The sequence below is a fragment of the Mercenaria mercenaria genome, chromosome 1, assembly GCF_021730395.1.
Source record: "Mercenaria mercenaria strain notata chromosome 1, MADL_Memer_1, whole genome shotgun sequence".
Lineage (NCBI taxonomy): Eukaryota > Metazoa > Mollusca > Bivalvia > Venerida > Veneridae > Mercenaria > Mercenaria mercenaria.
Window position 1 is genome coordinate 109,299,869 of NC_069361.1, and position 18,646 is coordinate 109,318,514.

At 36.5% G+C, this 18,646-nt stretch overlaps 1 protein-coding gene across 1 annotated transcript; it reads right to left on the bottom strand.

The window, feature by feature from the left end:
* Window positions 1–1,646: 1,646 nt before the first annotated feature.
* Window positions 1,647–16,145, bottom strand: LOC123545312 (uncharacterized). The gene is made up of 2 exons (XM_045331646.2): window positions 16,045–16,145; window positions 1,647–3,541 (listed from the first exon to the last, which is right to left on the bottom strand). The coding sequence occupies exon 2, from the start codon at window positions 3,493–3,495 to the stop codon at window positions 2,119–2,121; it is 1,377 nt and encodes a 458-aa protein (XP_045187581.2). The 5' UTR covers window positions 3,496–3,541; window positions 16,045–16,145; the 3' UTR covers window positions 1,647–2,118.
* Between the last annotated feature and the right edge of the window lie 2,501 nt (window positions 16,146–18,646).

The following is an 18,646-nucleotide window of genomic DNA, read 5'->3' on the forward strand; positions in this document are numbered from 1 at the left end:
AGTGAATTTTGGATCAGTACAAACAAAAATATATATATATATATTTCCTTCAATGAAATAACTATCATACTGAAGTTCAATTTTTAGCTGGACTATACGAAGTATAAGGAGAGCTATCCTACTCGACCCGGCGTCGGCGTCTTTCCGTGTCCCCACCTTGGTTAAAGTTTTTTTACACTTTCTCTTTTTTCAACTATATCTGTAATTACTTGATGGATTTGATTCAAACTTGAAATACTTATTCCTCATCATCATCCACATGATCTGACATAAGGGCCATAACTCTGGTACCAATATTTCAGGAATTATCCCCCCTTTTCACTTAGATTTTCAGGTTAAAGTTTTGATGCACTTTCACTCTATCTCTGTTATTACTAAATGGATTTGATTCAAACTTAAAATAGTTCTTCAACGTCATCACCCACATCATATGACACAAAGTGCATAACTCTGGCACCATTTTTTCATGAATTATTCCCCCTTTTTACTTAGAATTTCAGGTTAAAGTTTTGGTGCACTTTCACTCTACCTCTGTTATTTCTGAATGGATTTGATTCAAACTTAACATAGTTGTTCAGCATTATCACCCACATCATATGACACAAGATGCATGACTCTGGCACTATTTTTCATGAATTATTCCCCTTTTTACTTAGAATTACAGGTTAAAGTTTTATGCACTTTCCCTCTACCTCTGTTATTACTGAATGGATCTGATTCAAACTTAAATAATTGTTCAACATCATCACCCACACCATATGACACAAGGTGCATAACTCTGGCACCAATATTTAATGAATTATGCCCCTTTTTGCTTAGGATATACTTATATAGTGTTTTGATACATTTTATCTTTACCTCTCTTATTTAAGTTGATATTTTTGACATAGAGTAAGGCTATTGTGCAATATCTTCATCCACAATTGGAGTCATTAAACGCTCCAGTGACAGCTCTAGTTTCCTCAGATGTACCCAGTTTCACTATCCAGCATTGAAATAGTCGAGCGCGCTGTCTCCTGTGACAGCTCTTGTTAGTTGTACTATTAGTAATATAGTGTTGGTCCTTTTATATGGAACTGTGTTATATTTGAAAGAAAATAAAGTGTTACTGTATATTGAATGTAAGTTTGCATAAAAGCAATGTTTCCATATGAAAATTTTAAAAAATATTATTATTTCAAAGGTGTCTTAGAATTCAAACAAGATCACTATTTTTTTTTATTTTTTTTTTTGCTTTTGTGGACTTAGATTGCTCAGCACTGTATCAAATGTGGTGGGCATGATTGATTCTGCCTTTGCAACCAGTGTAGATCCTGATCAGTCTGCATATCTGTGCAGTCTGATCAAGATCTGCACTGTTTGCTATTCAGTCATAATCTTTTTGGTAAGCACCCCTTTTAACACTAAATGGTACTGTCCAAATTGAAAGATGGACAAGTTCATTACAGAAATTTAGCAGGGTTAAAATGTGTGGAGGCTGTAACCTTTGTTTAAACAAAACTATCAGTCTTTTCCTTCTTTCATATTCTGACTGGTTGCATACTTTTGAAGCTATAAATTGCTGAAACACAATAATCATCAACTGGTTGGGATGTCAGAATTGCAGACATTTCTAACATTGTTTCACTGTTCAAACATCCAGTAAAAATGCATCTAAAATGAAGAGGTAATATTTGTAAACAATCATAGTCAATTTAGTGTTGCCACCTCTCCATTTTTTTGTGAGAATTGGAATGCAATACTGCATATCTACTAGAGTTTTATAAAGGGAAACAATTTATACTTTTAAATACTTATATTTGTTTATAAATATGATATATATTAAAGGCGTATGCATTCAGGCGAAGAATTTCCCAAAAATGACGTTTTCAAGGTCAGATAACTTTTTCAGTACCGGTGACTTATGATTTTTATTGCATATTTTTGTTTCATAGATGATTGTCCTTCAATATCCAAAGTTCGAAGAATTTCTATTTTTGGGAAAAATTTCTCCCATCTCCAACTGGGAATTCTAGCGTACGCCTTTAAGTTCATAAATGGTACATATTACATCATAGTGCATAACTGTTACACAAGGAAACACACTGTTTGTTCATACACATTTTGCAGACTCTCTAGTTACAGTAGCATAGTTGCCTCTAGTCTGGCTTTAAGAAGGTAAATAATTTCCTCAAACTGACCTTGTAGTATCATGTTTGGAAGCTCTGGAACTAACAACATCAAATATTTCAATGCTGCTATAATATTCCCTTCAAATGCTGCTGTTAGTAAGGAAGACTGGTGTTCAAGTGGTACAAATGGTGTCCAATTTTTACTTAATTGAACAATTAACTTCATAGTTTGTTTTTCAACATCATCTCTCCAGTTTCCATATTGTACAGCCCTGCCTGGACTCCTTACCATGTAAGACATACACTGGTACAACTTTGGGATTCTCACAATAATGGCTCCACCCTCTTTCAACAGTTCTGAAAGAAAATCTATTGTTGATTGCTTCTCTTTGCCAAAGACCCCAGCTCTAATAAGATTTCTCTCTGGTATCATATAATTTGGAAGATGGTTGTTTTCAAGACAGTATTTTATAAAATACAAAGATTTTTGCAACAAAAACACTAGACAATTTACTGAACACTGCTGTTCAGCTGTTCCCTCTGCTATCCAGAAAACAACATTTTTCACAACATATGATGTGATTGCTTTGCAGACCGGTTGCAATATTGTTTTAGATACCATCTTTAATAATATATACAACTTCTGTTCTTGAGCGTTTAGATATCCAACCAGTTTCTTTTCTGCTGTAGTGTAACATATCCGCCACTCTAAACTTTGGAAATCACTTGGTTTGTCCCCTACAGGCACAATGTACCCTTCCATAGAGGAAATTTCCTTTAGCACTGTGGGCTGTGGCCAAGTATAAAATCGAGACCTTTTTGCCCATTTACGTAAATGTTCTTTTCCTCCAAAGTAGAATGAAAAGACAAAATCCATATCACTGAAAATATATGATTGGAGAAAACTCTCTAAACTTAAAGCAGGGCCATTTATTTCCAGGTCAATTGCGATGTATTGTAATGCTGAACTTGGTATATACGGGTGTCCTTCTGTAGATCTATACATTGTATTGAAATGAAAAGGGTGTCGTATATCGTGACTCTTTTTATTTATAAGAATTACTTTCGTGTAGCCAGGAGCAGTGCCTGAGTAATCAGTCTTTAGTGTATTTAAATGAGCATTTACCATTGGCCTGTCCAAGCATACTGTATTTATTAATACAGCTAATAGATCTATATCACTCCTCCCATGTCTAAATCCTTCACCTGCACTTCCTACTAGGGAAAACCTAATTGGATATATTTGCTCACTCTTTGAACTCACATTTGCGGAAAATTCATCGAAGCAATGTGATCGAAATGAAGTAATCTCCTGTTTGAATCCAAAAGTATCGAGTGTAGAGCCTATCCAAAGAGACCAGTTTTCATCTTCCTTGCTGGACATATCTCCTCCTAGTTACTGTATTATATATCAGTCTGTCCCTAACGTCCTGAAAGACACAATGTATGTCTTATGCATATAAATCTAATCTCATATAGCAGTCTTTCATTCATTTTTTACAGAAGATAAGCTGTAATACCTAAGAATAAAAAAGTATAAATAGATACTCTGTTTTATTTGTATTCTGATATATTTATAACATTAGTCTGGCATAATAGCACATGTCCCAGAATAAAGTAGATTTCCTACAATTTTTTTATCCCTGTAATTAACCTTGATAACTCTTTAAAACTTTAACTGAGTTTTTGCAATTGCACATCTATCCTTTGCATTGACCAGAAAGGGTTACTCATGCATTATAACTATCCTACTTGTCTGTAACTATAATGTTTATTAGCGGGCTGGGAACCGTTCACAACTATCCTTTGTACTGGTGAGACAGGGGTATCCTTTGTATTGGTGGGGCAGGGGTATTCCTACATAACTATCCAGTGTAATAGCAGGCAGGGTCCTCATGAACAAATATCATTTGTATTGGCTTGGCAGCGTTTAACTATCCTGTGTATTGGCTGGACAGGAGTACTCTTGCATAACTAACCTGTGTTTTGGTGTGGCAGATGCACAAGTATCCTTTGTGGTAGCAGAGCAATGAATAACTATCATGTGTGTTGGTGGAACAGAGGTACTTTTGCAAACTTCAACATAGTGTGTCCATCGGTATAGTAGACACTGCCATTATGTATAAATTGGGTGAATTTCAGCCGAGTTATATTTTTCATTTTTAGCTCCACTATTCAAAGAATAGGGGGGCTATTCTACTCGCCCCGGCATCTGCATCAGCGTCGGCAAGAGCTTTCTTGGTTAAAGTGTTTCGGCAACCTTTGTTTTTCTGTCATATCTTTGTTACTATTGCTTATATCTTACTGTAACTTCACATAAACATTGTCCAGCATACAAACAAAATATATGCTGGGGCTGGACCCATTATACCCAAGGTCAAGGTCACCAAGGTGTTATACTTGGGTTATTTTTAAGGTAAAATTTGTGTCATATCTTTGTTGCTATTGCTTATATCTTACTGTAAGTTCACATAATCATTGTCCAGCATACAAACAAAGTATGTGCAGGGGCTGGGCCCATTATACCAAAGGTCAAGGTCACCAAGGTGTTATACTTAGGTTATTTTTAAGGTTAAAGTTTTTCAGCAACCTTTGTTTTTCTGTAATGTCTTTGTTACTATTGCTTATATCTTACTGTAAATTCACATAAACATTGTACAGCATACAAACAAAGTATGTGCAGGGGCTGGGCCCATAATACCTAAGGTCAAGGTCATCAAGGTGTTATACTTAGGTTATTTTTAAGGTTAAAGTTTTTCGCAACCTTTGTTTTTCTGTCATATCTTTGTTACTATTGCTTATATCTTACTGTAAGTTCACATAAACATTGTCCAGCATACAAACAAAGTAAGTGGGGCTGGGCCTATTATAACCAAGGTCAAGGTCACAAAGTTGTTATACTTGGAATTATTTTCATGTAAAATTTTTTTGAAAGCTTTGTTTATAGACATATCTTTGGTTCTTTAAAAGATAATGACTTGAAATTAAAAATATTTCTTTATAATGATTGTTACAATCCCCATAACTCTAACTGTATTTTTGACAGAATTATGCCCCTTTCATACTTAAAATGTTTTGGCAATCTTTGCTTTCTTGATGTTACTTTAATACAATATAAGATAAAGACATGAAACTTGAAATGTATCTTTATCATCATCATCTGCATGAGTGGTAACAATCCCCATAACACTGATTTGTATTTTTGACCAAATTATGCCCTTTTCATACTTAAATTTTTTTGACAGTCTTTGTATTCTGGACATAACTTTGATACTATAATTATAAGGTTACGACTTGAAACTCAAAATATATTTTTACCATCATCATCTGCATTGTGTAGTAACAATCCCAATAACTCTAGTTTGTGTTCTTGACAGAATTATGCTCCTTGGTGTATCTTCCTTTTAAAGTAGAGGTCTGTTATTGAGACAGATATTCATTTTACTTTCAAATCGCCAAATAGTGGAGTGCGCTGTCTTACGGACAGCTCTTGTTTATAAAAAAGGACGTATTATATGATGGCGCTTGTGTCTGTCCATCATAATTCATGTCTGGAGCATAACTTTATAACCATTAAAGGTATTGACTTTAAACTTTGCACATAGGTAGATGGCAATGAGGCGATTTGCAGAGCACTCGAACCAGCTCTGTAGGTCAGTCAAGGTCACAAATTTTGAAAAAAATGGATGTATTATGTGATAGCGGGTGTATCTGTCCCTCTGTCCGTCATAATTGGTGTCCGGAGAATAACTTTATAACCATTAGAGGTACTGACCTTAAGCTTGGCATAATATTATAGGTAGATGGCAATGAGATGATATGCAGAACACTTGAACCAGCTCTGTAGGTCAAAGGTCAAGGTCACAAATTGAGCTCAAAGGTCCAAAACTGTCCATCATATTTTGTCTGGAGCATATCTAAATAACCATACAAGATATTAACTTCAAACTTGGCATGTAGGTAGTTGGCAATATGATGATGTGCAGAGCACAAGAACCTGGTCTGTACATCAAAGTGAGCTTAGAGTTCAAATTTGTCTGTTATATTTCGTCTGGAGCATAACTTATTAACCATTCAAGGTTTGGACTTCAAACTTGACATGTAGGTAGGTCTTGATGTGAGCTCTGTGGTACTGTATGGATGGTACCTCAAATTTTAGGTGTATTTTGACATATCTGTACCTGGTAAGGATTTTTTTTGTGACTTAGAAATGTTTTTCTTTATTGTCCAGAGCATAACTAATATTAACCATTCAAGGTATTTACTGCAAACTTGAGATGTAGGTAGGTGGTAATGAGACGATGTGCAGAGTGCATGAGCCAGGGTGGTAGGTAAAAGATCAAGGTTACAGCAAGGTCAAGTCTGCCTATCATATTTTGTGTCAAGATTATAATTTAAAATATATTTTTTATTTGATAGATCCCTTTTTTGTGGACTTTCAATTTTTTGTCGAGCTCGCTTGTGGAAGCGAAGACATAGTTGTCCAAATGGCTGTTTGGTGTATGTGCGTGTGCCGTGCATCTATCCAGATTTTTTTGCATGGAGCAATCTTGTTTATATTTGGCATGGATGTTAACCTCAGTGAGACGGAGGGTCATGCACAATACTCTGGTTCTGTGTTAACTGTCCAGTAATAAGTTGGTCAGGGTTCTTATGCACAACTATCCTTTGTATTGACTGGACAGGGATGCTGATGCATAACTATCCTGTGAATTGGCTGGGATTAGATACTCGTGCATAACTATCCTGTATATTGTCTAAACAGGGGACCTTGAGCATACCTATCCTGTATATTCAGCGCCGTAGCCACACTGAGGCAAACCGAGGCAGGTGCCTCGGTTAAAATTTGAGGAGCCAAAAAAAAAAAAAGAGTAAAAAGTAGGCCTATCACACTGATGAAAAATTCAGTTACAAAAATTCAGAAAAGTATATAAGTATGAATAGAATATATTAGAATATCATTTGCCTCATTACATCTTTGAGGCAAGGTGAGGTAGAAATCCTAGCAGTCATATTAATAGCCTTGCCAGGCCCTTGCCCCACCCCCAGTTTGCTTACAAGTGACTTATACTCATCAAAGTCAAACCCAATTGTTTATTATCATTATCACATTTAAACCCCAAAACGCACCAGAGGCCACTATTTCATACCGATATTAAAAATTTTTCCAGGGGAAGAATCACCGTGACCCCACTAAAATGAGGGTACCCCCATACTTGAAACTTAAGACCATAAAATGCACAAGAAGCCACCACTTTATATCTGTATTTCATTTTTTCCATTGAGAGAGCCCATTAACACCCCTAACACGAGAGGCTTTCCCATTCAGTACCTAAACATTTACACCAAACAATGCACCATAGGCCACCATTTCGAGAGAGAGGCCCCTAAAATGCCCGCCCCCCTCACACAGTACCTCATAATCAAGACAAAACGAAATATCTTTAAAAATGATGGTCGGCGAATTGTAATAAGGAAAGAAGTTTATGAATTTTTCATCTAACATTCATCTTTCATCTAACATTTTGCAAATCTAAACACCGCACTTTAACAATTTAAATGGTTCTCTTTTAATTTTTCGCAAAGGTTTCGTAGAGTTGCAATTTTGTTTCGTTTATCCTTAGACGAATAATTACAGCAGTAGTTTGATGAAGATTCATGAAGCGGTTCATGAGAATAGGTCATTAAACGTGTTTATATTTTTAGCTAAATTGGTCCCTACCCCCATTTGTAACAAAATATCAAGAGACCTTACGATATTGTTACACATCGAGTTTGATAAAAATTCATTACATTTTAGCGGTTAATGCGAAGAAAGGCATATCTACTTTTAGTTATAGTGGTCCCTAATAGGGCCCAAGTTCCTATATAAATTAATAAGGAAGAGGACCTTATAATGATGCTCCAGACCAAGTATGACAAAGATCCACCAAGCTGTTCATGAGATGCTGTATAAATGCATTTCTAGTTTTAGCTCTAGCAGCCCCTAAAAGGGGTTAAATGTCCCAGCTGAACAAAGTTGGCTGCGGGCCTAATAAAGATGCTACAAATCAAGTTTGATTAGAATACATGAGAAAAAATCAATTAAAGGATTTTTTTATTTATTATTTTTATTTATTTCTAAAATGGGCCAACTGATCCCGCTTTAACAAATGCATATTCGCTATTCATGAATCTTTGGACAATGACGTCACACCTATAAAAAAACAAAGCATACAATTGTAATTATTTCAATATTTCTGTTTCATAAGCAAAGTTTGACCGTAGTCATATCACATAGATAAACTGTATGCAGCGTACCTTCATGTCAGTGTAATGAGATTCAGTCATTATATAGCATATATATAATAAAACAGATTTCAACTGAGTTCAATATTGCATACCATACTAAAGAAAGATATTCATATATAATAAATCAGTTAAATAATTTATAACAAATATATCAAAGCAAACAAGTATTCATTTTAATATGCAAATTGAATAAGTCACAAAAGCAAGAAACTTTTTCATATACAGATGACAATTGTAACAAGGAAAATCTTTTTAAAAGCTCTTCTCTACATAAAAGACTCTTATCACACCCTTATTCATGTGATACGCAGACCGTATTCAGCTCTTTCTTTAATTTGATATATGTTGGTATTTGAACAGATTTTTATCATATTTATTAAACTTACTTATCATTTTGAGATATATCAATATTCTTGCTAAATATACTGAGCCAAAGTTAGCTTTAAAACTGTGAACAGCGTCGTTTAGGATAAACGCTTTGTCTACATTTCACTCAGCGTAGCACAATTAACAGAGTGAAAGAAATTGACACTCTCGTCCAATCAGGCAGAGTGTTGCATAAATCTTCCATTTTGATAAATTATCTATAATGCGTTATCAAGTAGTTTGATTTGCTGACTTAAGTCACGTGGCATAGGTGACGAAAACGAATTTAGACGGCGTCGCCGAAAAAATACACCATAGGCCACCATTTCGAATCTGTATTTCAAAATTTTCCAGGAAGAAAGCCCACTGGCCCCACTAAAATGAGGGGGAAATCCCCGCCATACCTTAAAATTTAAACCGAAAAATGCACCAGAGGCCACCATTTCCTACTTGTATTTCAAAAATTTCTACTGGGAGATCCCCTGACCCCCCAGCCCCCACAACACGGACAGAGCTCCCTCCCGTACCTTCCCTATCTCGGCCTATATAAACTAATAAACTACTAGTAAACTGATGAATAGCATGTTCTTGTATGTCTTTATTGGTGGCTTTCTGATTTTACTGCCTTTTAGTTACAAAAATGATTGTATCCGACCATATAAATCCCCAAATATCATTGTTATCAATATATTTCTTTCTTAAAATATGAAAGTAGAACTCTGATAAATAGGGCTAAAAAGACGATTTTTATTGTTATATAACACAATCTGAGAGGGCTCCGGAACGCACCAGAGCCTTCCTGAGAACAAATATTTGAGGGGGAGGGGGTATGCCCACGGATTGCCTCGGTTAAAATTTGTGTCTGGCTACGGCACTGATATTTGCAGGGCATGAGTACTCTTAGAAGATGTCCTGTGTACTGACGGAGCCAGGGTAACCAATTAAAACTATCTTTTGTACTTGTAGGGCAGGTGTGCTTAAGAATAACTATCCTTAGTCTTGGCGGGGCAGGGGTACTCGTGCGTACTATCCTGTTTATTGACAGGGCTGGGGTAATCCTACAAATAATCCTTTGTACTTGCGGGTAGTCATCATCTGCAGCAGTGCATTACAAACCTGTGTATTGGCATGGCAAGGGTGCATGTAAACAACTACCCTTTGTATTCGTGAGGCATTGCATGACTATCCTGTTAATGGCTTGGCAAGGGTACTGATACATAAATAGCCTGTGTATTTGAAGTGCAAGCTACTTGTGCAAATCTATTCTTTACATTAGTTAGGCAACTGCACAAGTATCCTTTATATTGATGTGGAAGGGATTACACACGCAAACCTATCAGTTGTATTGGCAGGGCTGTGTATTGGCGGTGCAGGGCACTCCTACTTAATTATCCTATTTACAATGTGCGGCAGGGGTACTCTTTTACAGCAATTCTTTGTACTAGAAGGACATTGGTACCAAGCTTAATTATCCTGTGTATTGGCGGGTCAGGGTACTCTTGCACAACTTTCATTTGTATTTGCACATCAGTGCATAACTATTTTGTGTATAATGGCATGCATGGATACATACTTATGCATAACCATCTTGTGTATTGGCTGGGAAGGGGTACTTAGACACAACTAGCTTTTATATTAGTGTGGCATGGGTACTGTTGCACAATAAACATTTGTATTGGAGGGGCTACTTTCCAATTTGTGCCAAACCCATTACGGGAACATAGGCAGCCACTAAGGAATTTTAACTAGAAGATGCTTTTGTAGAAATGCGCTTGTCTCCCCCAGTGCATAGTAGTAATTTGCAAGAAGTCAATAGGGGACAGGAGCTAAGTCAAAGAGACACTGATGGTTGGCTGCAACAGAGATCATCTACTTGGCATGTCCAATCATCCCACACAGTTTCAACATTCTGGGCCTGGTGGTTCTCAAGCTATAGATTGGAAACGGTTTTCCATGTTCTGGCCCCTGTGACCATGACCTTTGATCAACTGACCCCAAAATCAATAGGGGTCATCTACTCTGCAGGTCCAATCATCCTATGAAGTTTCAACATTCAAGGTAAAGTGGTGCTCAAGTTATTGATTGGAAAGTGTTTTCCATGTTCAGGCCGCTGTGACTTTGACCTTTGCTCAAGTGACTCCAAAACAATAAAGGTCATCTACTCTGTAAGTCCTATCATCCTATGAAGGTTCTGGGTAAAATATTTCGCAAGTTATTGCTCGGAAACCGATTTCCATGTTCTGTGACCTTGACCTTTGATCAACTGACCCAAAAATCGCTATGGTTTCATCTACTATACATGTCCGATGTATGAAGTTTCAATATTCTGGGTCAAGTGGTTCTCAAGTGATTGATAAGAAACGGTTTTTCATGTTCAGGTCCCTGTGACCGTGACCTTAGATCTAGTAACCCTAAAATTACTAGGGTCATCGACTCTGTAAGTCCTATCACCCTATGAAGTTTAAAGGTTCTAGGACAAATGGTTCTCCAGTTATTGATCGAAAATGAAGTTTGACGGACGGATGGTCCCTGTAACCTTGACCTTTGATGGAGTGACCCAAAAAACAATAGCGATCATCTACTCTGTAAGTCCTATCATATTCTGTGTTAAATGGTTCTCAAGTTACTGATTGGAAATGAATTTCCATGCGCAGGCCCCTGTGACTTTGACCTTTAATAGAGTGACCCCAAAATTAAAAGGGTTCATCTACTCTGCATGTCCAATCATCCTATGAAGTTTCCACATTCTTGGTCAAGATGTTCTCTAGTTATTGATCGGAAATGGTTTTTCCTGTTCAGGCCCCTGTGACCTTGACCTTTGATAGAGTGACCCCAAAATTAAAAGGGTTCATCTACTCTGCATGTCCAATCATCCTATGAAGTTTCAACATTCTTGGTCAAGATGTTCTCTAGTTATTGATCGGAAATGGGTTTTCCTGCTCAGGCCCCTGTGACCTTGACCTACAACAGAGTGATCCCAAAATCAATAGGGATCATCTACTCTGCACGTCCAATCATCCTATGAAGTTTCAACATTCTGCAGCAAGTGGTTCTCAAGTTATTGATCGAAAATGGTTTTCCATGTTCAGGCCCCTGTGACCTTGACCTTTGATGGAGTGACCCCAAAAACAACAGGGGTCGTCTACTCCATAAACCACCCTATAAAGTTCTAGGTCAAAGTTCTCAGTTTATCGGAATAAGTATGACGACGAGGCTAAAAAATTCTCCCCATGGGGTCGGAGGAGAGACATAATGAAAAGTAAGAAATAAGTATATAGTCTAATATACGAAAGAGAGAAAATAAAGCAAAGTCTGCAGCTATAAGCAATGATGTCATATAACATGGCCCGTTACGAAAGTCTAGTAAATATAAACAATCCAATTCATAAACAATACAAGTCAAATAAAGCATTAGCATTAGCATCAACAGCGTTAGTCTAAAAACCCATCCCGTCCAAATAAAATTTCATCTAACGCATTGTGATTTTGAAACCATTAATACAAAAAACTCCATCCCGTCCAATAAATTTGCATTCAACGCATTGTGTTTTGAAACCATTTAATACAAAACTTCATTCCATCCATCTAAACACGGAACGATGCATTGAAAAACTTGTGGCGATTGATGCACTGTAATATGAAATCATCCAACAAAACATGATACCATGCAGCTCAATGTGAAACCATTTAACACAACATGAGTAAGTGCAGTGTAAAATGAAATGAATTATTACAACTTGACGCCGTCTAATGTATATTGAAACCGCTTTGTGTAATTAAGAGCAGAGTATAAAAGTTTTTAGTGTTTGTTAATTTTGTCATTATTATTTCTATTACCGAGTCTGTTTCACGAAGTATACTTCTGACAAGGCTTAAACTAAAGAAGAAAGATGTTTCACGAAAATAAGGTCCCTTTTAATACTCAGATAAATCGCAGGAAAAGCTAGTGTAAAATTAAATGTTGGAATTTTACCACAAGGTCGGTTTTAGGACAATTTTTAAGATATTCATATGTACAACTGATCCAGAATCTATATTTAAAACAGGGCAAACTTATGAACTAATAGTCTTATTAACCTTTTACAATGCACGTACTCGTGTTTCGTTAAACGGCTTCACATTTGGCTGCATGACATCAAATTTTGATACTCCGCTCCAAATCACACAACACGGTTTCAGTATGCATTAGACGGCGCCAAGCTTTAATGAATCGTTTCATTTTACACTGCACGAACTCATGTTGCGTTAAACGTCTTCAAATTGGACTGCATGGCATCAAGTTTTTATACATCGCTTTTAATTACACAAAGCGGTTTCAATATGCATTAGACGGCATCAAGTTGTAATAAATCATTTCATTTTACACTGCACTTACTCATGTTGCGTTAAATGGCTTCACATTGAGCTGCATTGTATCATGTTTTGCTGGATGATTTCATATTACAGTGTATCGCAACAAGTTTTTCAATGCATTGTTCCATCCCTTACGGAAGAAAATGGTCTCCCGCGTACTATTCCAGTGAACCTTTGGCATACTATATGTTTATTGCCCGTTAACAAAATTAGATGTTCGCGACTCATACACTTGATATACACGAAACGTACGCCAATAGTACACTTTTCAGAAAATTGATGGTTTGCCGCATGCATTTCTTCCCGTGGACATTTTAGTTTGCAAAAGGTACACCACAGAAAATATACACAGCATATGTACACCACAGATGAACACGGAGTGTACACCGCAGAAATGTATGCAGCATGTACGCTGACAATCCACTTTTCAGAATGTACGCAGCAGGCAATGTACGCAGAATGTTCACGGCAGGTTTTGTACGCGTACTGTACACAGCAATATTCCGCTTGCAGAATGTAAACAGCAGGCAATGTACGCAGAATGATCACGGCAGGTTTTGTACACATAATGTACACGGCAACATAATGCATGGTGATGGATATAATATTATATATGTATACATGACAAATGGTTACATCAAATAAATTATTACAGCCTTATTAAATCTATACAAAAAATTGTATAGAATAGAAGTACTCACAAAAATGTCAGCAGACAGACATTTTATGGTTCTGCAATTTCAGTAAAAACTATGCTACATACTTCTACTGGTGCATGACCCGTCATTACAGAGCAAGATATGTTGAAGCAACACTTCAGAATGCAGACATAGAGAAGACCTGTCCGAACACAAATAAGTATAACATGAGATACGCAGGACTGAAGAAGAAGTTAACAAGGTTATCATAGAACCCTTCACGAACCCATTCCAGACTGACAAAAACAACAAAGATGAACTTTACTGTGTGTCGTCTAGTATTCCTCCGGAAGCAGAAGTCGCTCATGATCTTAAGGCAACTGGGGTAGGTCAAAAGGCAATGGATGAATTTATCAAAAGAAGATTGATCGAAAAATCAGTTCGTTCCTTTCCATGACCATACAGAGAAGCAAACTTAAAACATTTGCCACAGCTGAAGTTACAAGGAAAGTAACCAATCCTCAAACCAAAATACCACAGATAAGAACGTAACGTGTATGAACAGTTGGTACTTTTGGCTGTTCAGCACGACATAGATCTAGAATTGACACTTTCTTTTCCTAACCCGTCTCCTGGCTGTTATAGCTACTGCAGATGGAATGCCAGTGAGAACAGACAAGTCAAATCTACTTCACTATATAGAGGCTAACCAGCCGTCCAAAATTGATGACTGTTTTGGTGTTTGACGGTAACGCTCTGCTGCAAAGCTTAGTAACCATCCCTGCAACATTCAAACACGTAGCCGAAACTGTGTTTAGTCAACTACCAAAGACAGCTCGTGTCGATTTACAGTCCTCTGTCGATCAAAACATATCAGCGTCGATGATATGGATCTGCTCCAAAATTCTTACTGTCAGGAGCGAAAACCAAAATACCACGTGACTGGAAAGCATTCATGTCAAATAGTGACAACAAAACACAGTTGATCAATCTAATTTTCGAACAATGAAAACGTGATTCCTCTGCACCAAAGTTGAAGGAAAGACTACTTTGTCAATGGTGAAAAGTGTTATTTACTCACAAATGAAGTTGGGAACAAAGACTAAGATTGACCTAATGTACCACCGTACTCTACACAGGAAGAAGCAGACACAAGAATAATATTCACTGCTTACACATCAGTACTACTAGTACTACACGAAAGTCCCATTTTATTAAAGCGCAAAGTACGCACATTTTGTTTTACTGTTAACATGTTTGACAAAGTGGTTTATTTGAGGTGCCATTATTTTATGGAAAAAATGAAAAGTCCAACAGGAAAATCTAGATTCAAAGAACGCAGCGACCCATACGTCATTCGTCATGGAAACAGAGGTACGTGTAAATATGTACACATACACACTGGCTGAGCACATGCATAAACATAAACACAAATGAAAATCATTTGTACAATCATCATGAATCTTTAGCACTTAATTAATTCCATTATTCAAATGCATCGAGTTTTGTTTGAAATATAAATCATTTTATGATGTACACGGATAATGTGCTCACTGTGAACGTTTGTGACCTCTCACCTTTAGTCCATCCGTCTGTTCATTCAAATTATTTAAGAAAAGGGCTATAAAGACGATGTTACTCTGTGTCACAGCACTGGTACAATTACTGCGTGAAACATAAAGCAGAATCCAACCAGCTGTTAGTATTCAATATTTAAACTTTACCCTGCTGGCGGCAAGTGATTCTGCCTTTGCGACCAGTGCGAACGAAGATCAGTCTGCAGGCTGATCATGGTCTGCTTTGTTTGCTTTTCAATCAGTAAATTTTCAGGGAGTAATTCCCTTTGATTATTAAATGATACTGCCCAAACTGAATTGTGGATCAGTCCATTATAGAAATTTAGCAAGCAAAAGGTTATTTTTGTATCATTTTCTGAATATGGTCAGGTCAATGCATGCTGGTACAAAATATTGGTAGGAATGAAAGGTTAAGGATAAAAGGAAAAAGTCCCTTGACTTACAAAGAAACGAATATAATATTAACCTGACATTCGTTACTTTCACTTTATGCGGAACCTTTCCCAATCTCAAGCGCAGAAATGTTCATAATTAAAATATTATGTAACTTTTACAGATCTTTTTCTTCCTGTCACAATTTTAGAACAAGAATTTATCAATATATTGATGTATCGTTGATTTTGTTAGTTGATAGAGCAATATAATATTTTTTAAAATGACAGGCTTATTTAAATACATTATTAAGAATTTAATATAAATACAACGTACCTGTATGTTGTGTAGTCTACTTCTACAAGACCTGGACTGTTAATTAGATTTATAACCAATTTTAATAATCTTTCATTAATATCTTCCGTTTTACATATAAAGTAACCCTGGTCAATTGTTAAATATGACATGGAAGATTTCTTTATAGGTGGACAATAAGCAGGAAATTAAATTTGACTGGTTTAGGTCAGATTTTGAATAGTACTTTTGTTCAGTTAAAAGAATCTAAAAGAAGAGATTTATTTCATAATTAACCAGATTTACGTCCTCTTTATAAATGGTAATTACCAGTTCTGCGTCCGCATTAAGCTATGTTTATAGATTTGGCTGTGTACAAGGACACGTCTAGAGTTGATTCCTTCTAACGGTTCAGATATAGACACGTTCCTTTCTTGAAATGATTCATGGGCCCGAATCAGAATTAATCTGACCAGTTTCAAGTTCATTTAGTTTATACTAATTTTATTTAGCTCAGTTGTGATGAAAGTGTCAAGCTTATTTGAACCACTCCAGAGTCCGCTTCCTGGAAAAAACAAGTACAGGTGTCATATGGGATGGGATGGTCGTGACCCCAGTGGGGCTGGAACCCATGACCCAGTTTCATTTCAGATGGTTTTTGCTGCTGAAAGGATTAGGAATGTCAAATACAGCATGAAGGCCCCATTTCGCTCACCTGACCTAGTACTTACCCTGAATGAACCAATATCCATTTCAACATATAGGTTTCATTTAGACAAACATTCAAACCATGTCTGCTGTACACCAAATATAAGATAATTTATAGTTATATGCATTGCACCATATAGCAGATAACTAGCTGCATTACAAATTTCTAGAACCAGTTTTGTATAACCATAGGTGTGGTTTTATGCTATCCAATTCGACATAGACTTCATGAAAAACGTTCTAACCATGTCAGCTGTTAACCAGATAACAAAAATCTACATTTATCGGCATTACACCATATAGCGGATAAGTATCCACTGAACCAGTTTTGTGTAGCCAAGGTAGTGGTTTTACGCTATGTAAACAGAAGTCAAAATAAGGGGAGTATTCACCCAGAGTCGCCTTCTATTTAACAAAATTAGGTTCAACTTGGTACAATATGAGAGAAAAACGTGCATAATTGTTTCAACAACACCACTTTTCTATCCTCAGGTTAAGTGATATATAATCCACGGAGCGCCTTCAGCCAGAGACTCGCCTCAATTAGGAAAGACTAATTTTAACGTCAGAGGTTATTTATAAGGTCATGGAGTTTGATTGGCTTGCTAGTAATGACAGGAGTTTTCGAGGTCAGTTGTTCAGTCAAGTGTGACTTACAAATTCTAAGTGTTCATTCTCAAGAGAAGGAACAACTATGTTTCATTCACGCAGTTCGGCAGTTTTTAGTTTATGTGAATGTTCTGACCTGTATCGTATCATATACATTTCTAATTAATATTAGACAAAGGCATAGAATCAATCAAGGACGTCAGAGGCTGGAGACACCTGTCTGTTTGCAGTTTGGAAATCACTACTAACCCCGACCCGTTTTCCAAATTCAATTAAGGTTTAGGAGCATATCATCAAAACACAGAAATATTTGATAAATCAAACATCTTTACTAACAATCGGCCTGACCATTGCATGTTCTGCTGTACTGTCCCGTACAATGGATACTTAAATATTCTGAAAAAGTTGTCCCCCCGGCCTTTAAACATTATTGTCACTTGTAAAGAAATAAAAGTAATTGCTAAAAACTATGTTCCACCTAGCTATGTGAAATTGCATTACTGGTACATTACTGCAAATGCGTCAAATGCAACAGTTCTTTGAAAATGGTGACTTTTAACCTTTACCCTATTCAGTTTCTAAAATTACTGTTCATCATTCAGTTTGAGCAGTACTATTTATTATTTAAAGGGGTGTTCACTGAAAATTTACTGACTAAAAAGAGAACAGTGCAGACATGATCAGCAGTCTGCACTGGTCGCAAGGCAAAATCACTTGTCGCCAACAGGCTAAAGGTTAAGGCGTTGAACTGTCCGAAAGTGTGGCCCCTTTTTGCAGTCCCTTTTTCCGGAATTTAATATATTAATAATATCAGTATACTATTTCGTAGAGGAATGGCCATGTTTTATAGACTGTTCAATTTTCATATGAAAGAAATCTTTCTTTCTATGATTTGTTGCTGCCTGATTTTTTTTCTCAAAATGTAAGGCTAAGTATTAAATAATATAGAGATGACGTTGAAAACGATATATAACAGTAAGAGTAGGCGTTGGGCAGCACGCTCGTAGTTTTCTTGACTTTCTTAAATAAAGTGTGACTATTTTTTTTAAATAGGTCAGTAGATCTATTTGACAGAAAACCACGAAGTTAGAAAAAACGTTGAGTATAACACAGCTCTCTAAACAACAGGAGCTGAAAATCTGTAGCAAAGACCTTAATTGGTCAAAACTCGAGCAAATGCAAATAATGTACTCAGATTCACTAGATTAAATCATGCACAGGTTAAGACTGATGACAAAAATCCCTCGCATATGTTAGATTAGATGAGTATCAATCAGCAGATCCACGAAGGTCAAACAAAATGTGTCTCTCAAAATTAATGCTGACA